Source organism: Pleurodeles waltl, chromosome 3_1, assembly GCF_031143425.1.
Source record: "Pleurodeles waltl isolate 20211129_DDA chromosome 3_1, aPleWal1.hap1.20221129, whole genome shotgun sequence".
NCBI classification, from domain to species: Eukaryota; Metazoa; Chordata; class Amphibia; order Caudata; family Salamandridae; genus Pleurodeles; species Pleurodeles waltl.
In genome coordinates, this window is record NC_090440.1 from 1,740,016,748 (window position 1) to 1,740,039,265 (window position 22,518).

The 22,518-nt window shown below is 43.4% G+C and overlaps 1 protein-coding gene across 1 annotated transcript in view; it reads right to left on the minus strand.

The window, feature by feature from the left end:
* CPS1 (carbamoyl-phosphate synthase 1) overlaps positions 1 to 22,518 on the minus strand; it is a 159,203-nt gene that overhangs the window by 129,008 nt on the left and 7,677 nt on the right. The window contains exons 2-5 of the mRNA XM_069225655.1: positions 22,177 to 22,286; positions 15,393 to 15,537; positions 13,358 to 13,447; positions 189 to 245 (exon numbers count right to left, since the gene is read on the minus strand). Of these exons, the coding sequence (XP_069081756.1) occupies positions 189 to 245; positions 13,358 to 13,447; positions 15,393 to 15,537; positions 22,177 to 22,286 (402 nt within the window). The remainder of the gene's footprint in view (positions 1 to 188; positions 246 to 13,357; positions 13,448 to 15,392; positions 15,538 to 22,176; positions 22,287 to 22,518) is intronic.

A 22,518-nucleotide genomic window follows, 5' to 3' on the forward strand; every position in this document is an offset into this window, starting at 1 on the left:
TGATGAAAAATGCATATTTTTAAAAATCCATCGGATTCTTCATAAGGCACAAAATTCACAGAAGGGGTGCATGTTTCAGAAATTCAGCACTGGGCCACTGGTCAGAATTGACCCTGGAGACTGCTTGGATTGTTCTATGGTGAGACGATGATGCAACTGTTGCAGGAGGGGGTGCAGGGGAGACTGACCTTATCTCTGATGGTTTTGGCCAACATCCGTGTATCGATTCCGTAGAGGGCAGGGACCTGCGAAAAGCATACAAGAGAGGAACAGACAGATCAGCACTTTGGTGGAAAGTGTCCCAACCTAGTGAACAAATGCGATCAGAAGATTTAAATGTCAAAACCCATAAAAACACATGTAGATAACCCTGTCTTCTGTTTAAGGAGTGAAGGGCTCCTCCCCACTCAAAATTCTGCTTGTAAATGAAAACTGCTTGGAGATGTTACTTGAATGGATAATGCTGGCCACTCTCCTACTGAGGAGGTGTTATGACATTGTCGTTTGTAATTAATAACAGAAATGGCACTATCACCAGTCCTGCTCATACTGTTATTTTACAACAAATCCGGCGCAGCAATGCGATACTGGTGTGAATGCACAATCTGTGATGCTGCAAAGAGTTCCTGAATGGCACAGTGTACCTTAGCAATCACACTGGGACCACTGCAGTGCCTGCAGGAGCAACTAGACAGCGCACGAGGGCGACAACGCTGTACTTGTGAAGTACAAGCACTGGTCGCAGAGCACGGAATGCCTTGTCCCTGACCTGAAAGGAAGCAAACATTTTGTAGAGTGATGTAATCCATGGCAGGCTGCTTAGACTCTGTTTTTTCCTTTCTGCCTGACCGATGTCTGACTGCTCCCTTTCACCTGAGGGCCAGAGGAGGCGTTATGTTGGCACAATAACCCTTAGTGATTAACTGTTTTGTCTCCTCCTCACCCCATGAAAGCTGTTCCAGTCAGTAAATAACTGTCCGCACCGTCAGTATGTATATCATAGTGTTACTGGCAAAATGTTTCACTAGTGCCCTCCAGAACTGGACAAAGTACTCCAGATGTGGTCTCTGGAACGGAACACAACAGCTAAGGCCCGAAACACAATAAAATCCTATAGATCAGGCTAACAGAACTGGACAAAATAATTCAGATGGGTGTCTGGAACGGAACAGAACAGATAATGTCTCCAGAACTCCACATAATGGTGCAGGTGATACCTCATAATCAGGACACAACCCTCAGATGGTGTCTCCAAAACCTGACACAGTACTGTTAGAAATGGCATCTTAGTTGGTAGTGGTTTGCACCCTGTCCAAGTAGGGACCCTCACTGTAGTCAGGGTAAAGGAGCCACACAGCTAAGTTAACCCCTGCTCACCTCCTTGTTAGATTGGCACAAGCAGTCAGGCTTATCTCAGAGGCAGTGTGTAATGTATTTGTACGCACAAAATAACATAGTGAAAACACCACAAAAGTACTCCTCACCAGTTTAGAAAACAGCTAATATTTATCTGAGTAAAACAAGACCAAAACAAAAAAAAGTCCACCATACACAAGTAAAGATACGATTTTTCAAATATTAAATCTTAGTATTGCACTTAGAAACACAATGGCTCCAACTGGGGCTATCATGGCATCTTGGAAGAGTAGTTCCCAACAGTCCAATGTCACTCATGAGGGAGTGCAGGACAGTCATGGAGGCACAGGGACCTTACCTTGAAGACGATGAGGAAACAAAGATGTTGCACGGAGTCGGGGAGGTGGGGTGTCGCCGGACCCGGTGCGTCGTCAGTTCCTTACTGCTACTGGGGAGGTGAGGCGTTGGCTCCTTACTGCTAAGCAGGGGAGGTGAGGTGATGCATCGTTGGTGGAGAGGCGTTGGTTCCTTACGACAAGTAGGAGTCACAGGTCATGGCGCGAGGCATCAACTTTGCAGTTTCACAATCACACCCTGGAGCCACAAGTGCTGCCCTGGAGTCAGAGTTTGATGTCACAGGCGTTGGTGACACAGCACTTGGGCCTCGCTCTGTGGCGGGACTTCAGAGGCACTGCAGGGGCAACGGACCTGTGGCAACGGTCACTGTCATTGCACTCAGCGAGGACCACAGCTCCGATTCAGGCAGTGGCACAGAGTCGGACAGTAGCCTCAGTTCCAAAGTCACTCTGGAAATCAATGTACTTAATTTCTTCTTGGTTGCACCACAACTCACTCCCAAGGGCCCAAGAACTGGATTTGCCACCAGTTGGCAAGTCAGGACTCTCAGCAAGAAAGCCCAGGTGCTTGAAGATGAAGTCTTTGATGTCCCTGAGTCTTCTTAACAGGAGGCAGGCTCAATCCAAGCCCTTGAAGAACCTTTGGAAGCAGGATGTAGGAACCAAAGTCGAGTCCTTTCATTCCCAGAACAGAAGCAGCAGGCCAGCACAGCAATGCACCAGGCAGAGTGGCAGTCCTCCCTACAGCATCCAGCTCGTCTTCCTGGTAGAGTGTCCTCAGTCCAGAAGGATTCTAGCTTTGGGGGGTCAGAGGTCAGGTACATATACCCATTTCTGTCTTTGAAGTAGGCAGACTTCAAAGAGAAGTCTTTGTAGTTCACAAGACCCTGCCTTTCCCTGCCCTGGCCCGAGACACACTCCAGGGGGTTGGAGACTGCTTTGTGTAAGGACAGGCACAGCCCTTTTCAGGTGCAAGTGTCAGCTCCTCCCACCACTCTAGCTCAGGAAGTCCCATCAGGGAGCGCAGGGCACACATTAGCTCCCTTTGTGTGACTGTCTACAATGAATTCACAAACAGCCCAACTGGCATCCTGGCCCAGACGTAAATTCCACTGACAGACAGAAGCACAGAATAGTTAAGCAAAAAAAATGCATGCTTTCTAAAAGTGGCATTTTCAAAATTACAATTGAAAAACCAACCAAAAGATGTATCTTTAGATTGTGAGTTTAGAGATCCCAAACTCCAAATCTCTATCTGCTCCTAACGGGAAACTGCACTTAAAAGATATTTCAATGCAATCCCCATGTTACACTATGGGAGAGATAGACTCTGCAATAGTGAAAACCAAATTTAGCAGTATTTTACAATCAGGGCATGTAAAACACACCAGTGCATGCCCTACCTTTAAATACATAGCACCCTGCCCATGGGGCTGCCTTGGGCCTAACTTAGGGGTGACTTACATGTAGTAAAAGGGAAGGTTTGGGGCTGGCAGTGGGCCAGGTCGAAATGGCAGTTAAAAACTGCCCACACAGACACTGCAGTGGCAGATCTGTGAGATGTTTACAGGGCTACTCATGTGGGTGGCACAATCAGTGCTGCAAGCCCACTAGCAGGATTTGATGTACAGGCTCTAGGCCAACCTACTGCACTTTATTAGGGACGTACTAGTAAATAAAAAATGATAATCATGGACAAACCAGTCACCAATACAATTTACACCGGGAGCAATTGCACTTAACACTGGTCAGCAGTGGTAAAGTTCCCAGAGTCCTAGAACCAGCAAAAACAAAATGCAAGACACAGTCAAAAACTGCAAGTCAGAGGCAAATGGTTTGGGGATAACCCTATAAAAAGGGTCATTTCCAACAAGTACTAAAGACCAAGCCAACAGTACTGGACAAAATGTTCCAAATGTTGTCTCCAGAACTGAACAGAACAGGTGGGCCTCAAGAACACCACACACTAGTCCAGGTCATAACTCATAATCAGGACACAACCGTCAGATGGTGTTTTCAAAACAAACTCCATAACGCTATCAGAACTGAACGAAATTCTCCAGATGTAGTCTGTGGAACAGAATAGGTGAGGCCTCCAGAACTCCACACAATAATCCAGGTGACACTTCATAATCAGGACACATTTCCCATATTGTGTCTCCAAAACAGGACACAATATTACAGATCAGGCTAACAGAACTGGACAGAATACTCAGATGGGTCTCTGGAAATGGGCTAGGCTGCCGGAACTACACACAGTAGTCCAAGTGATACCCCATAATCAGGACACTACTCCCAGATGTTGTCCTTAACACAGGATGCAATTCTTTGGCTCAGGCTAACCGAACTCGATAGAACACTTAGGAAGAAGCTCATGGAGTTATGGTAACACCACTTAAGATATGGCCTACAAAACATGAATGCAATATTCCAGAAGGGGCTGCAGATATGTTAACGATGCTCCAAATAGGATCTCCTCAATTATCTGTTCAGGGGTGCAGAACCCCAATCACTCCATTTATGCTTCTTATTCTCCCTACTCTGCACCCAACTAATAGTACTGTTCATGCATTAGCTGGATTCAAACTCAGCTTTTGTATGGCTTTGCATGTGAGGGGTCACAGATACCTGATACCAAATGTCCTTGAGTACTGATGAGAACGTATGCTGAGTGGTGGGCATGGGGGCGTGCCAAACTTTAGCTTCTGATCTGGCTCCAGCTGCTAATCATGCGCAGTTGATATAGCTGATCCCAGCAAAATAGTTTCTGTTTAATGTACCAAAACCTTTGCTAACTCAGCAGGTGCTAGAAGACAATATCCTTTGTCGGCTATCTACTACAGAGACAGGAGCAGAGGAAAAAAGTACTTTGTCTGAGAGTGTTTCTTCATGGTGCAGTGAATGGAAGACTAATGCATATTTGAGTGTTTGAAACGAGCAGGAAGGAGCTTACATCTCCCATTAAGATATATTTAAAATACAAATAAAAATCTAAGAGACAAAACAAGGAATCCACAAATTTCTATGTCCTAATAGTGGTTTTCATTTCATTTCTTACAATGCTTTTATTTGAGCTGGTGGTTTCCAGCACTGGGCACAGGCACTTAATTGTCAACACCAGCACTTATGAGAGTCTGCCACACGGTGGCACTGTTTGTCTAAATTTGGAAAACAATAACAGTTGTTTATTAATTCAAGCCTTGGCCCCATTATGAGCAACCTGCAATGGATATTCTGTAACTAATTCTGACGTAATCAATCAATTTTAACCCAATTTGGCGCCACCAATGTTGCAGTCTTTTCTTAATGTTTTTACAGAGTTATTGTCGTAATTTATCATATGCTAATTTTAGCAATGCTTGTTTATATTGCAGTGATTTTTATTGATTGGTAATAAAGATCTTACTTACTCAATATACATTAAAATGACTAATACCTTCAGGTTCAAGCCATTCTTATAGCTTTGGGGGCCTGAAAGAGTCTTAATTTTCACACTTGTAGGGTGTACTGATTGTAGTTGTGTTTGCTCTACTGTTGCATGCACTGGCAGGTGCAATGAATGTTGCACGCTGTACTGCCTCCTGACGAGGGTCCAGGCACTTCATTTTTTACAAATTAAGAACGAATTACAGAGCATTTGTGGCATGTTGTGCTTTTAAACAGCAATTTTAATCTAAAACTAAACTAAGTAATGAGAGCATTACAGCTGCCTGCCAGGTGTGATGCATGTCATCATCAGGTTTACTAAAGAAAAGAATGTGTGTTCTATACCTAGTTCTCATGGCAGGTGTATGGTACTCTAAATGTGCTACTAAGTTGTCAAGTTAGTCAAGATTCTTTAATATAGAGTACTACATATATCCTGGTCGCAGGTCTGAATGTCAGTAGGTGAAATGAGACCTTAGATCAATTTGATGACGACACACTCAGGCACTGATTATTAGCTAAAGGGTTACATTCTGAACCAAGAGTCTGTAGAAAAATTGGAATTCCAAGTATTGTGATAATCACTGTGCAGTCACTGTTTTCCCCTAACAGATTTTGGCAGGTCAACCCTGAAAAAATGTATCCCTGGAAAAAGTAGAGAAACCACAAACCTGGTGGAATTATGTGGGTTAAAAACTGATTATGCATGTTAGGCCTCATTTCCAAGTGAAAGGGTTGGAATAGGACGTATTTTACTACGCTCAGTAAATAACTCACCTTGTGGCATTATCTGGATCTGGTAAATACCCCGCCTTAACTGACTCTGTAGTAGTCTGCTATTATGAAGAAGTGTCTGTGATTGGCAGTATGAGCAGTGATTGGCAGTAGACCCAGCCTTTGAATATTTTATGTGAAGCCAGAGAGGCTGAGGTAGAGGGCAATAATTATGTGACCAGCAGAGGCAAAGCCGCCCTTTGCATATACACCTGAAGGAGATATTTCCTAATTATTCTGTGCCTGAAGAGCATACCATGATTAGTGTGTATACAAACAAATTAGTTAAGAAATGTTAGACTAAGAAAATGCTATTTTTCTGATATTTTGTTCTCGCATTGACATGTTTTTGAAGATAAGAGAAATAAAAGACGGATGAGAATGTACAAAAGTTATTTTTTTATTTCTTTTTAGAAGTTCTTTTCATCTCTTTTTGAACTTTATAGTTTAGTTCCAACTTTTCGACTGAATACGTCAGCTGTTTGGTAATTTCCCAAATACTAGTTATTTTAGATGAATGTATCAAAACTCCCAGATTATATCAATCTTCACTGCACCCACTAGAATTGAAAATTAATAAATGCTAACCATCACGCGGGACTTTCCCTCCTTATATTATAAACAAACTTGAATTATTTACTTAGAAGATACACTTCTTAGATGCAAACGCCATTTCTAAGAAAGTGCTTTAGACAAATTTCCTCTGAGAAGAAACCTAGAACCTCGCTATTCTAGCATACATTCCAGTGGGTGAAAATGAGAACTTCCACTCCTGTCCTTGCCCGAAGACATTGTTGCATGATTTACATTGTTAATGTGGTTCCACTTCATTGAAGACTGTTGCATTTTACATTTTCAGTATACAAAGAAAAAATAGTCAAATTACTTTTAATGGGGCAGCCAATATGTTTACTCTGTTAATTTTCAATTAAATCGTTTCCTATAAATAGTTAATTGATTATGCCAAATCTTGTAAAATTACGGTTTTATTGTTTGATGCTTATTGAGGATGTAAAATTGCTAAGCTAATAAGCATTTAAAATAGTTGGAATTGTCTAATAAAACATTATGACAATTATTTCTAAGTAGTAATTAATTCTGCTGGCATTTGATCAGTCATTCCACTTTGTTATGCTTCTATATAGCCTTTAAAAAGTTTAATTAGCTATTCCAACTTTATTCAAACTCCACTCCTAACCATTCTATAATGAGTTTTCACAACAGAGTTCGCCTACCCCAAATACTATGGGAGAGCTTTACTGACAGGTTGGTACCTCTTTAATGTAAGTAGGATTCTCTTTCAATCTCCTACATGTCATTGTCAGCCTTTCAGAGGTATTGCAGTATTCCCCTTTGCTTAATTTGTGCAAGTGGTTGGACCTCCAGACCCGCCAACTTAAAAAAAAAAAATCACCAGGTGAGGAAAAGGTGGGGCCTTGGAGGGGCAGAGAGTCATGCCAAGAACTACCTAAGAAGCACTTCTGCCCCTTTACCCTCACTAACATTTCCTCTCCTTCACAAACAAAGCCTGCTGAGGTTGGGACCAATGTCCTAGGGTGTTCTCACACTCTTTAATGGACAGTAATGGTTCAAACCCTCCAAAGAGTGGCTGGAAACCTAGTTTATGCTGTGGTTTTCAGGATGTCTTCCTTGCCACAGTGTGATATGGGCTCCTCACTGTGTCACCGTGTGGAGGCAATTGTAAAGTCATACCCGTGAAGTAACAGGTGCATGTTATATGGGTCCGTAGAAATGTGCTGAAAGGGGGTTTGCATACTGTTACCCATGGAGCAGGTGTGTTCGGTGCAGTTCTGCGGTTATGCGGGCCGAGCATAATCAATAGTGGGTTGGCCAGTCAGTCAGGAAGACCACATGCACCAGAGCCCGAGACTAACGCAGTCTCTGTGTCATTGTTTCTCCTGGGCTTTGTACCTCATGTAACAATAACTCATGCCGGCACTCCTTGCTAACCGGAGTAGCCAACCCAACACTGGCAACCAGGGTGCGTTGCTGGTGGTACCCCCAGCAACGTCAACCAGCGTGCAGCGGCTGTGTGTTCCCTCCTGGTGAACTCCGTGCTTCTGGCACTAGTGATCAGATGGAGGAGGGTGATAGGAGGATTCCACCATCGGGCCTCTGGCGAGCCCCAACCCCACTGGATGGTGCTCTACCGATTGCGCCGGTGAGAAGAACTGGTCAGCAGTGTTACAGTTACTGTGAGGTGCTGCATCTCAGGGCCACATGCATGGCCCTACATCTCAGTGTAGGAATGCAGAGCTCATCAAGCACCCCCAACATCTCCTGCACAAGAAGCTGCTTTGTTGGCTGGGGTTTTGGGAAAAATCATAGATGCTGAGCATTAAAATAAGTGCCACACCTCTGTCACAATTTCATCATGATACCTGTAGCTCAAGTTTGACAGCCCACGGCCCCGCCCAACACATGCACTGACCATAGCCAACCATATACTAGCTCACTGACAGAGGCTTCATTTCTCACTCTTGGGCTTCCCAAACAGTATGGGAAGCCGTGATCCACTACTTCCATGGCAAATATCCCTGCCATAGAACCATTCATGGTAGAAGGAGCATCCTCTGTGCAAGCCCCTAGGTGGAGAGTCTGGTTAAAGAGGATCGAACATTATTTTGAGGCCACCAAAGTCAGAGATGTGAGACATGATCCTCCATTTAGTGGACTATACAATTGCAAGGCCATCACCGAAGCAGCCCAAAAAATGCATGTGACTCTAATAGCGGCTCTTAACACATATTTCAAACCCATGGGCAATCAGGATTATTAAAGATTTATATTCCGCCAAGCTAGACAGCAAGTGGAAGAATCAATTGACACATTTATGCCTGGCTAAACAAGCTGACAAAATGTGTGTATTTGCAGACGGGAGAGAAGAGAAAGGAGGCCAAATCGTTCAAGGGTGCACATTAGCAAAACTCCGAGAGCACTTGTGCAAGAATCAGGCAAGTTGCTCGCAGACAGTTTGACCATCGTCAGTGCCAAAGAACTATCAAAGGACCACGTAGCTCATATCGAAGGGGCTCTGCAAAGGACAGTGAAAACAGAACCAGTTAATGCCATTGTGCCACAGAAGAGCCCAGGAAAAAACAAGAAAGCCACGGCCACAACCCGGCCGTGCGGGTTTTGCGGAGGCCCACCTAATTTCCCTGCCAAAATGCCCAGCGAAAGGGAAGAGGTGTGCAGGGTGTGGGAAGTTATATCACTTTCCAAACGTTTGTCGCTCAAGCAAAGGCAAGACACCTCACACCACTGTTAATGCAATACCTGAAATGCAGCCGCAGAACAGTGACATGGACGAGAATGAGGATGCTGAGCATACAGGTCACTCTACCTTAACAATAGGTGTGGCCTCGCAGTCTGAGCACCACTTGCCCCAGTGTCAAATACAAGTAGGAGCATGCCCAATTTTAGCCATTGTAGATACAGGAGCATCTATCAACACAATGTCGGTTGAAACATAGGAAAACCTACAACCTGTCCTTCTGCTCCAAAAATCAGCAATCCGCATGTTTGCATATGGTCAAGAAGCACCCCTAGTCATTCAAGGAAAATTTTTAACATCAATTGGCCATGGCTCGCAGTCAATAGACTCAATAGACAATGTCACTGATGCCAGTCACTGCATGCTGCTCAGATGCTGTACCGCAGAGGCTCTGGGAATAGTCACTTTTGCGTTTGGTGTCCATCAGGAAGGAGTGTCCCACATCTTGGCAGAGTTTTCCCAGAAGTGTTCGAGGGCATTGAGTTCCTTAAAGGGAAGAAAATAAAGCTGCATATTGACCAATCTGCACTGCCCATAGCCCTACAACATAAGCAAATCGCCTTTCACCTGAGGCCTCAGGTGGAAAAAGAGTTGGAGAAGCTAGAGGCTGCAGGAATAATAGAAAAGGAGTGTGGACCCACCCCTTTGGTATCCCTGATTACAGTCACTCGGAAACCAAAGTAACCTGGTGAAGTACGCATCTGCCCTATCTGGCTCCCAAACATTGCAATAAAGAAGGAACGTCATCTGACTCCGGCCATCGATATCCTTATAGGAGAACTAAGTGGTGCTAGCTGGTTCTCAAAAGTAGATCTAAGATCAGGCTACCACCAGCTCACCCAAGCCGAAGAATCGAGATATATAACAAAATGTTCCACTCATGTTGGCCTGCAGTGCTACCGGAGATTGAAATTTGGTATTTCGAGTGCAGCCAAAGTGTTCCAGAACGCCATATCTGAACTCCTGGTAGGCTTACCTGGAGTAGTCAGTGTCAGTGATGACATTCTAGTATATGCAACATCTTTGCCAGAGCACAACCCCAAACTAAGAAAAGTCCTTCAACAAATAAAAGACTTTGGGCTCACCCTCCACCAGAGCAAATGTTAGTTCCTTAAACAAAGACTCAATTTCTTTGGCTACACGTTCTCAGCAGAAGGCGTGGCACCTGACCCTGAAAACATGAGAGACATCAAAAATGTGCCTCCATCGTCCGTCGTGTAGGAGATTCGCAGTTCTTTAGGCATGGTAAAATATTGTGGCCATTTTATTAAACACTTGACAACCCTGACGCAATCTCTCTGTGACCTCATAAAATCTGTGGTCCCCTGGCCCTGGGGTGCAGAACAAGAACATGTGTTTTGAGCAATCAAAGACACCTTATTGTCAGACACTACACTCATGTACATTGATCCCCAGAAGGAAACAAAAATAGCCTAAAGGCCTAGGGGCAGCATTGATGCAATGCCCTGCACGGGGAGAATGGACTCTGGTGGCCTTCATGGGTCAGTCCCTCACGGTGACCGAACAACTGTTCTTGCAAATCACAAAGAAAGCAATAGCTATACATTAGGGATGCTGCCATTTCCTCATATACACCAATGGGCATCCTTTTCTGGTCACCACACACTACAGACCCCCCCCCCCCAGTCCACTTTTCAGAGAGACAGCTAAAGCCATCCCCACAAATTGAAATTTGGATGTGTCAACTCCAAGAATACAACTGCCAGGTTGAATATCGCCCAGGGATAAACAACCCAGCAGACTATTTTTTTAGACATCCCGGTGCTGCCACTCCTGAAGAAGAAGAGGCTGAGGATACGGAGGCCTACATAAGGTTCATTGCCCACCACTCACGCCCTCTTCCCATATCCATGGTTGCAATAGGCCAAGCCACCACACAGGATGAGTGCCTCCAGAAAGTGCTCAATGTCACCAGCTCAAAGCCCACTGGACTCTACACACCGAAAGCCCAGTGCATCCTTGAAAGACTATACCATGTTTGCAACAAACTAGCTGCTGGCCCCGATGGCTGTTGCCTACGAGGACATCGTCTTGTCATCCCACCACTCCTGCTAATCCAGTAGTACAGCATGCCCATACCAGACTTCAAGGGAAGGTCAAAACCAAGAGCCATCTACGGACAAAAGTGTGGTTCCCACTCATTAATGAACAGGTCAAAACTCTGGTAATGTAGTGTCCATGGTGCCAGGCAATTGGAGGGCCCAAACCCCCACCTCTGGTGTTAACCAAGAGAGGACCGCCACAGCCATGGGTGTTCCCCAGTTTAGATTTCAGGAGCTGTCTCGTTGGAAGATATGCCATGGTGATCAATGACAACTGTTCCAAATAACCAGAAATAGATATCATAACTTCCCAAGGGTCACACAAAGTACTGCCAACATTGGAAAAGACAATAGCATGGCCTACTCAAAGAACTAAGGAAGTGTAACGGTCCGCTATTTCAATGATAAGAGGTAGCAGCATTTTTACAGTCCCTGAACCTCACTCACAAGAAGGCCACCCCTTCATTGGCTGCAGGCCAAAGGGGAAGTGGAAAGCATTATGAGGACTTTAAATAAAGTCATCAGGATTGCCCACACCAGTCAGCAACCCTAGGATTGAGCCATCTGCTCCTTTTTACGAGAATATCAACAAACCCCACACTCGACCACAAGGTAAGCTCCAGGGCACCTCACTATGGACCGTGTGGTCCGGGACTCCATCACTCGCCACTGAAAGTGGACTCCTAGGCTCATTGCTGACCAGAGAGTTCTAGATAAGAGACGTTTCTCCAATGCTCGCACCAACAGGCGAAACAGTCTCATCTCAAGGTAGGACATCTGGTATTAGTAAAATACAGGTCTCCCAGGAGCAACTTTAGATTTCCATTTGAAAGCCATCCTTGGACCGTCCACATTCATGGTGCCAAGATGACAGCACGTGGAGGAGCAGAAGTCGTCACCGGAAACATATCCCACTTCAAGCAATTCTATCGCTGGAATTTCTGGGACAGGAAACGCAATGAAGTAGATGTTGAACTAGGTGACTTTGAAGATGCCCCCATGGTCGGGGATCCATCTACAGACACTCCCAGATCAGTGGGTGGAGGATGCAGTGAGACTAGCCTCCCTGTGGCCCCCGTGCCTGGCGCAGGAATCACCCTGACAGACTGGTGAGTTGAAACACTCACACCAGGTATGAGCTGTGCAGTAACCCAGTACACGCTTGCGGGATCCTGTGGTGTGAGACCATCATTTTACAATTAAGGTAACAAAAGTATTCCATATGTATTGTTCATAAATTGGGGGATTAAACACCGTCATGATTGGACTGTCGTGTCAGCAGTCACGGAACATACAGTTGTTATATTTGTGCATGCATTGTTGCATCTGTTTTAAAATAGAGGAGGAATGGAATGTCGCACCCATGAAGTAACAGGTGCTTGTTATATGGGCCGTAGAAATGCGCTGAAAGGGAGTTTGCATATTATTACCCGCTCCTCAAGTCTGTTTGTTGCAGTTCCACTGTCACGTGGGCTGAGCATAATAAATAGTGGGTTGGCCAGGTGGAGCCAGGGAGACCACCTGCTCCAGAACCCGAGACTAACGTAATCTCTGCCTCCGTGTCATTATTTCTCCTTGGCCATGTAGCACATTGCATTCAGCTCCCTGACAATAACCCCTGCCGGCACTCCTTGCTACCGACACAGCAGCAATATCGTTTGATACACAGTGGCACTCTGTGAATTAGCAGGTCTGGAGGTCATTTCTGGTACCCTGGTGTATTTTTCCGTAGACCCAGAATAAGAGAAAGGCACAAAAAGGGATAAAGAAAGAAAGAAAGAAAAAGAGAAAGGTAGGAAAGCAGCGATAAAGGGAAAAGCAGAGACTAAAAAGAGCATGCAAAAGTAGGATAAAAAAAGACCGGAATTTTGGTGGGGTAGCAGAAAGCAGCACGAGGTGAAATGAAAGCTAGGCAGCCTTTTTAGCTGCTCTGTGTGACTTCTGTGTCGCTGCAGTTCCAGGTAATGACCATCGAGTGGCAGTGCGGTATCAGGAATTAACGATTGTTCTTGCTCAATCACCCAGCCTCTGGGCGCGCAGGTATTAGGAGTCGAGCGTGCTAGACTCCCCTCATTCCCATGTCTCACCTTCTCTTCGTGCAGCCATTCCGACAGAGACTTGACTGCCCGCCAGTGGCTGTACTCTTTGCTGTAGTCCAGGACCAGCAGACCTGAAACCTGCGATGGTAAAAATCTGCATCAGGCACTATCGAAATCGTAAAATAAAAACATAAATAATAAATAGCTTGGAGGCAGTGATGCTGAAACACAACCTGCACTATCACCCTAATACACATTCTACAGGATCACGTTACAGATTTTTTGTGTATTCAGCCGCCACCTCCAGAGGACTGAAAGCCAATCCTATTGTTATTCATAAACATTATGTTGCACCCACTTTCTCTCGCTTTCATCAACGATTTGCCCATTTTCTTTCTGAAAGATGGTCTTTAGAATAGGCCACTAGAACAGTAGGGCTCATGTTTATACTTTTTTAGCGCCGCATTTGCGTCGTTTGTTGACGCAAAATCGGAGCAAACTTCCAAAATACAGTTGTATGTTGGAAGCTTGCGCTGCTTTTGCGTCAAAAAATGACCAAATGCGGCGCTAAAAAGTATAAATATGGGCCTAGGTGCGCTGGCCTCCCTGCAAACAGCCATTGATACAATACTTTGGTGTATCGAAAGAAGGTGCGCATCCCCCGACAATGTTTTGTCACAGATATTCATTCAGTCGTGAGGCCGAATGGGGCTCTCTCAAGGACGGGGTTCCCTTGCAGCGCAAAGGCACAACGTTACACCCCTGCTAGAATGTGGAGTCAAGAATCACTTCACTCACTGATACCTCGAACACCAACCCCATCATTCCCACTCAAATGACCTTCTATTGCCTTCCACTGAAACAAAGGGGTGTATTTAAGAATGTGTGCCTTTTGCACAACATTTTTCACGGTGAGCCCCATCCCACCTTTCCACATGCCTCTGCCTCACACACTGGCCACCCACACTGTCTCCTCGCTCACACAGGCAGATCCTTCCATTCTCGAGACGCTGCCCTTTGGAACTAGCTTGCTTTATGCTCGGAAGACAGTGTCCTCAGTTTCAGGAACTCTCTAAAGGCTCTTTCTTCCAACAGCATTCAGGCGTGCCCTCTCCAGATTCTCAGGCTGCCTCCTATTTACTGTACTCTAACTTAGCTTGCATGTTTATCCATCCATTCTATCTCTGTAACAGGCCAAATAAAAAAAAAAAAACATTCTCACCATGTGGAAAAGAACGTGAAGAGGTTGGGCCCCTGTAACGGGGCAAGGTGTTATGCGGAGCACGCACTTACACTCACTTCTACCCAACACTACAAGCAAACAGCCTGACGCCGATGTCCCGTGGAGATGGCAAACACCCCGCTGGACATCAGATGCACGGCGACACCACACACAAGCTGGAAGCCTGCTGTTTTCAGAGGCTTCAGCTAACCATCTTTTGCACCGTATGATATAGGATCTTCACCAGGTTACTGTGTGAGGGACTCGATATCGTGCAACACACGGTGGCAAGGTGTGAACTGGCGCGTCAGTGTAACGCCACTCCTTCGAGCTTTGAAGCGTCCACAGAGGTGCCCTGGCTCTATACAAAGAAGAAATAAGAGAGAATGAAGAAGAAAGAAAGACGAAGGGCATTGTACAGTAGAGATGATTAGTATACACCAGGAGACATGAATATTTGATGGTAGCATTGGCAATAAGTTCAGTGAAGTAAAGTAGTTAATACATGGATAGATCTTCTAGCCTCTGTGGTGGTGAGTGAAAAAATCACAAAATCAACATAAAAAACCAGAGCAGACACAGGACAGTAAAAGCATGTTTAGAGTGTTGCTGGTGTGGGACATCCTCCCAAAAGTGGCATATGCTCTGCCTACACTGTTTAGAGTGCCGAGATGTCTATGTGCTCTAAACAAGGGATATTCGCCGCTTTTTGGAGGGTATCCTGTATCACCCAGATTCGAAATGAATCCCGAAGGCAGTGCGAAAAACACATTGAAAAGTTGATAACCTTATAGGAGACGGGAAATGGGCTGTCTAGGTAGGCCTGGCAGCCTTTATCTGTTGTTACCATGGTAGCAGTACCTGGATGCGTTCGGATTCGATGAACTTCCTTAGACCAATCTCATCAACCGCTTTAGTGTCAGGTGCACCCCCATTACCGATGATGGGGTTCGTCAGTGTAAGGATCTGTCCCCGGTAGCTGGGGTCAGTAATGGCCTCAGTGTACCTGAAAAGCACAAACATGCAAGGAAACAACAAAAATTGTGAGTTAGAGAGCAAGAACTGGACGTGATGAGAATACAAATGGCGGTTTGCAACGATTATGACTGAATGTATGTGTTTGTGAGGCTGAACATTTGAGCATAGTGTGTGTTTGAGCAAGAGTGTTTGAGTGAAAGCATAACTGTGCACGCATTAATATATATATTTCTATATGCATATATATATGTCCATATATATAATATTCATGAAAAAAACAAAGATTAAAGTAATGGTATAGTTAGGTAAAATGTTCAGTAACAACACTGCATTTTAAACTCTAAAATCCTCAGAAATTCACCAGTTATAGTTATCTCAAGTAACTCATGCCCTAAGGTAACTATAACTTGCATCCCAGCCATTCACAGTTTTCTCATCAATAATTCCATTGCAAATGTTGCAGTGATATGATCAATGATGTCAAAGAAGGTGTCATGAGTGATGAAATATGTGGAATAAGAAGCAGTGCATGACAAGGACACAAATTGCAATTACCTTAGGACACAAATTATAGTTACTTGTGATAACTATAATAATAACTGGTGAATTTCGGTGCTTTCAGAGTTTAAAGCATTATATTGTTACTGAGCGTTTTACCTAACTATAACGCTATTTTTTCAGTGAATTTCCAGTTTTTTTAAAACTAAAGTAATATTTTAATACCACACATAATTCCAATCCCCATTGTGCTCAGCCTTTGGCCATACATGGTGGGAGATTGGCTGCAGAGCCTGCGCAACAGGCCAAGCCCTGCCTCCAACTCCCCGCATGCCGAAGCCCAGGACATATTATTTGGGGTCAAGGACAACACGTTTTCAGTTTATTTTGTCCTTTGGACAAGTAGGCCCAACCCCTGCAACACAAACCCTTTGGCTGCCAATTTACAGTACCACATTATAAAGCCAGGAAAGGAACTGTCTGCAGCTAAGGTAATATTTGTGTCCATATGTTAAGGCTATTCAAACGTTATTTATGATTCATTAATGCGAAGCCTTTATTATTAGGGTGAGTGTCCTAAATAAATGTTGTAGGTTTGGACCTCATTACTGACAGTGGTTCCAGTAAAAAAAAGTGTAAACATTATTGTAAATTTTATAATATGAGGCTACATATAATGCTTCCAGAATGCTCTCTGATTAAATGCAAATATTTGCAGAAGCTTGAATTTAAGATTGATGATTTTTGCTTTCAAAATAGAATGTTCACAAAAAAATGCAACTAGGAAAAAACGTTTTGCTAAACTATTGTGAAATGGTAGGTACCATTTTTTTGAGATATCATCTAGTAAAGTCTGTTTATACATTCTAGTATTTTCCCAAAATATTCATAATGGAAAGTTAGTTTAACCAATTTGAGAAACATGAATATAAACAAGCACTGACAAAGCCAATAAGTCTGACATTAGTGGTCAGTCTTTTGGTTTTGTCAATGCTTGTCTTGTTTTGACATGGCTTTCATAAAACCTCATTGCTGAGAGAGCTCCTGGGCGCTCAGCACTGTAACAAATATGAGCAACAAGCAAAATTTATTTTGGGTCGCAAAAAGCACACATTGTCACAGTAGATCTTGGCACTGAACAAAACTACTTTGTGTGCTCATATACTCCTTGTGAAAGAGCAGATTGCAATCATTGTAAGATAATGTAACATGGATTTGTAGATCGCGGAACTTGTCACATCTGAGTGTATCCAGGTGCTGAGTAGGAATGGGGTCTGAAAGTAGGATCAGTCACAATGAAGCCAACCATTAGATGGATGTAGAGTGATGGATTTGTAATAAAAGAAAAGGTCTTGGTTAACGTAAAACCTAAATAGGAGAACAATTCCTAAAGAAAGTCACTTATGGTATATGTATTTGCATTAGTGCAGATTTGCGTATTTTATGAATTCACAAGAATTAAAAGTATTTGTGAACTGTATCTTAACACGAGCAAATATGCAGGAGTAGATTTGCTCATGCAAAAATCTGTTGAGTGTTCACAAGTTCAGTTTCCCTTTAATCACTTGTTTCCCAACCCTGGAAGAAGTTTTACTTCTGACCCTTGTCAGGAATAAATTTCCAACCTTTCTCAGTATGGGAAATGATTAGAGAAAAGCTGGTGAAACCCCTTAAAACAGTGGTTCCCAAACTGTTGTCCGGGGACCCCTGGGGGGTCCATGCATCCTTCTCAGGGGGTCCGTGACAGCTTAGAAAATTAAATAATGTTAACAGATTAATAAAGTTTATATAAAGTGGTAATTGTACAATTGAAAATTTCAAAATGTACTGTAAATGTCAAGGAATTTGAAATTGGAGGCCAAAAATTAAATTAGCATCCTCAGATTGATTTGTGGAAATAGTGCAGGCGCAACAAACAGAATATTATACAGACAATGTGTGGCATCAATTGAGTTTAGAAAAGCTCAAACCTTTTTATTAAAATTAAAAGTTTTGTATTTATATTTGTTTGCAAATTAAATTAAATGTGTTATAATTTGTGTACGTTTTTGATAGAATGCTTGTTTCTGTATTTTTTTATCTGTTTCCCTGACTGCAACGATGCGGACAAGGGAACAGATCTCAAGTCTGATCCCAGCTGGCAGGAGCAAACAAAGGTTTTTCTGCCCGCACCACTGCGGGCAGGGAAACTGATGTGACTGGGGTGTGGGCTCCCAGGACACTGCATGTGAGCTGGCCTTTGGGGGGTGGTGTCCCAGGTCCATCAATGACTTAGGGAGGAGGCCACATGGCACCCCCTCACTTTTAAAAAATGCATTATGGCCCTGGCCGATGGGGTACCTGGAGCCTCTTTGAGGCTTGGGGGGGGGGGCACATGTACCTCAACCCCTTTGACTTATGTTTTGGCCCCTGGTGATGGGGTTCCCATGTCCAAATTAGGTTCCAGGAGGGGGGCGCGTGTCTCTGTCCCAAAATATTTTGGCTCGGCCCCAGGGGGTATTGCTCTCGCCCTCTCGGAGGCTCAGGGAGGAGGGGCATGAGCCCCGCTCCCCATATAAAAACATTATGCATCCCCCTGACTCACCCCAGGGTGCTTTTAATAAACTGCATTTTTTTTTTTTTTTTTATTTTGTCATGGATTCGAATTTGCAGCAATTTTATTTTTAGAAAACGATTTTGTCCTCAGGGACCCCACCACCAGGCCTAGGAGTTCAGGGTATCAGTGCTTTTTTTATTACTTTTTTTAGGACAAATATATCGAGCATTAAGTGCTCAAAAAATACTGAACAGATCTATACCAAATCATAAAAGGCACTCTTTTTGGACAAGATTTTTGCCAAATTTGGTGTAGATCCATTCAGCAATTTGGGCTGTAGCTGTGTCTAAAGGTACTATGGAATAATAAATGGAGAAAACGTCTTTTTTCTCGGCCCCCACTTGACCGATCACCTTGACACTTTCCATGCACAAACTAGTAGAAAAGTAGCACTTTTTGGAAAGTTTCATGGAGATTCATCAAACAGCACCAAGGTTATTAGCAACACAAAAAATGCATATATATATAGTCACTTAAAAAAATCAAAGGTTAAAGGGTTGTCATAGTTAGGTTCAGAATTTACTTGCACAAAACCAGAGAAATTCAGCAGTTATAGAGTTATTTCAAGTAACTATAACAACGTAATAAAATTTGTCATGAGTGCTGTAATATCCGGGATAATTAGCAGTGCATGGCGAGGGCCTGAGTTATATCTACCTTAGGCCGTGAGTAATAGTTCTTTGAAATAACTCTAACTATAACTGTTGAATTTCTTTTGATTGCATTTACAGGGTTCTTTTCATTCAAATTCCTGATTATAACGCCCCTGTTACCTTTGTTTTTTATCAGTGAATTTCTATGGTGTTTTTTTATCGTAAAGTAATTTTAATTACTATACGTTAATCCAACACTGCTGTACATGTCCTTCGCCAAGCCCCTATAACCATCCAACCCTTTGGCCACGGGGGCAGGGGTTGGCCACAGGGCCTGGGGCCAACCCCTATAACCACACAGCTCCGTACCACCCACATACCTTCGTCAGTGCACTGCAGGGGTTGCCCGCAAGGCCTGGCCCCTGGCCAGGCTTTATGGCCAACTTCCTGTAACCACCCAGAGAGTTTTTCTAAACTTTAATAAATGATATAGTTAGAATAATATATTTTAGGACAAATTGAAAAGAAAAATGTAATTGTCAAGTAAAAAGAGTGAGATCACCTTTCAGTATATACCTTAAACATTTGAAGATGAAAATAAATCAAAATTAGGAAAACAACCAGAGACACACTAAGACAGGAGCTCTCAGTCTTCAGTGTGAGGGTCAGTGACCTAAACCACCAGTCCATAGATGACTTCTTAGTGTATAGCATCCAGACATAACTTTGGCATTCAAACCAAAGATTTTGTTGGTGAAAAAGACTTAAATATTACATCATTAAGAATGTTTAACATTCAAAACACTAATAAACAGACACACTGCATGAGATACCAGGACTTCAACCTACTGAGTAGGCCAGAAGTCACTTAAAAATAAATAAATAACTACAACGCTTGAATCAAACATCTTGCTGGTGTGACACTTTGAAGTCATTGTATGGAGAGATCATTGAAATAACAATCTCTCTCTCTCTTCTGTCCCATTGTAGGATGGAAGAGAGAGGGAGAGAGAAATTGAGAGATTGATAGAGAGACATTTAGAGAAAGAGATTGACAAAGAGAAATTGAGAGAGCGAGAGAGGGGCAGAAACATAGAGAGAATTTTTATTAGACTTTGATGAATGATATACTTAAAATGAGATGATTCCAAACAAATTGAAAAGAAAATTGTATTTGTCATATAAAAGGAGTGAAATCACCTTTCGGCATCTACATTAAATATTTGAAGTTAAAAATAAATTAAAAATAGGGAAATTACAAGTGAGACACCTAGACTTGAACCTTCTACTTTCAGTGGGAAGGTCTGACACCTAAACCACTAGACCAGAGGTGACACCCTGCCATGCAGTGTCGAGACATACCTATGACATTCAAACCAAATAATTTTTATGGGAAAAAGACATTAATGTTCAGTCATTATGAATGCTTAATATAAAAAAATACTACTAAATAAAGACACACTACCATGAGATACTAGGATTTAAACCTTCAACCTACAGAGTGACAGTCCAAGCGCTTTATCACCAGGACACAGGTGACTATTTATGCTGTGCAGCAAAGCATAACATTAACATTCGGACCAAACATCTTGCTGGTGTGACACTTTGAAGTCACTGTATGGAGTGCATTAACAATCTTTCTCTCTCTCCCTCTCTCTCTCTGTCTCTCTCTCTCACTCTGTCTCACTCTCTCTCTGTCTCTTCCATCCCATTATGGGATGGAAAAGAGAGCGAGCGACAGGACAGCAGGGGAGTCTGAAGGCCACCGCGGTCCTAGCGGGTTCCCGACTACTCCAGGAGCCAGTATTGCTTCCTCAAGCAGGGAGCTGCTTAAAACAGCAGCTTACTGCCTGCGGGACCAATGTTTTCATCTGTTTTCCTGCACTCATATTTCCGTGCAGGGCAACATATGAAGACTTCAATTTCTGCAAGCAGGAGCTCCTGACAGCTCCTGCTTGCAGAAAGCAGAGTAATGGTACCCCTAGACCAAGGCTAGGGGCTCAGGGTGACCCTACTCTGGCCCCTTGTCTTTTTGTTTTCACTTTTTTCTGGGATTGGGCTTGCTTGTTGATGTTTTGGCAGCCAAATAGCTATCAGCACAGGGCCAGTTGCATCCACGGAGTATCCTCATGCCCTGATATCTCTAAAACCACTGAACTGATTTACACCAAATCACAAACAGTGTGCTTTCTGGACCGAGAGCTAGCTTTCTTCCAAATTCGGTGTAATAATGTCCAGCAGTTCAGGCTGTAGTCATGTTCAAAATCCCTATGGGAATATGTATGAGGAAAATGTGTTTTAGGACCCCCCCCTTTTTCTCGGCCCCTGCTTGACAGACCACTCTGAAACTTTCAAAACAGCAGCTGAACTGTCCAAAGTATACGTTTTTAAAATTTTGTGAAGATTTGTCAAGCCGCACCAAAGGTATTGGCAAAACAATTTTTTTTCCCCCTATGGAAACTAGGTACTAACTGTAACTACATACTGGTGATCGCCAGTAGGTATTATATATATGTGCTTGTGAGTGCCTGTGTGCATATGTACGTTATTTGGAGTGAGAATACAGCTGTGTGTTTGCACATCAGTGTCATTGTGATTCTGTGTATAAGAGTGTATATAAGCTTGCACTTATATGTATGTATCAACTTGAGGGTGGGTGTGTGCAGATATGTGTGTGAGTCTTTACGCATATATGTCTGTATTCTCTACACAAGCGGGATATGGATGAAAATGTAGTTGTGTCTGTGAGGGAACATGTGTTTGTGCAATAGTATGTGTGATATGCCTTAAAGGTGTCAGTTTGTCATTGGTACACTATGTGAATATCAGTTTGTGTTTGTGGGTACGCAAGTTAATGAGTTGATTTGCAAAAGTGACAATGGGAACTGAGAATATAAATATTAAGTGAATGCTAGACAGAGAATGTGTGAGTACACTGAAATCTCTGCGTCTTGTTGACGGCTCATAACTGAGCACTCACCCTCCCAGTCCAGTGTTGAAGACAACTTCTCCGGCGATAGACGATGGGTGCCCAAAGGAGTAGCCCTTGATCCTGGTTCCATCCTCTAGCACCAAGTTTGCGGTCTTCGCCTGTGGAAAGACATGCAGATTGGTTAGTTGCTGTGAGAGCAATGTGGCGTTCTACACCCTAAAATGGAATAAAGTTTAACCTGTATTTGATCTTCGAGGTACAACAAAATCATGTCTTTATTTTATTAGCATATTTTCTTACCTACCCTGCCCACAGGCTCTGCTGAAGTGAAGGCCACATGTAGCACCAGCCAAGCTAGGCACACCAGACTACACCACAACTTAGTGTATC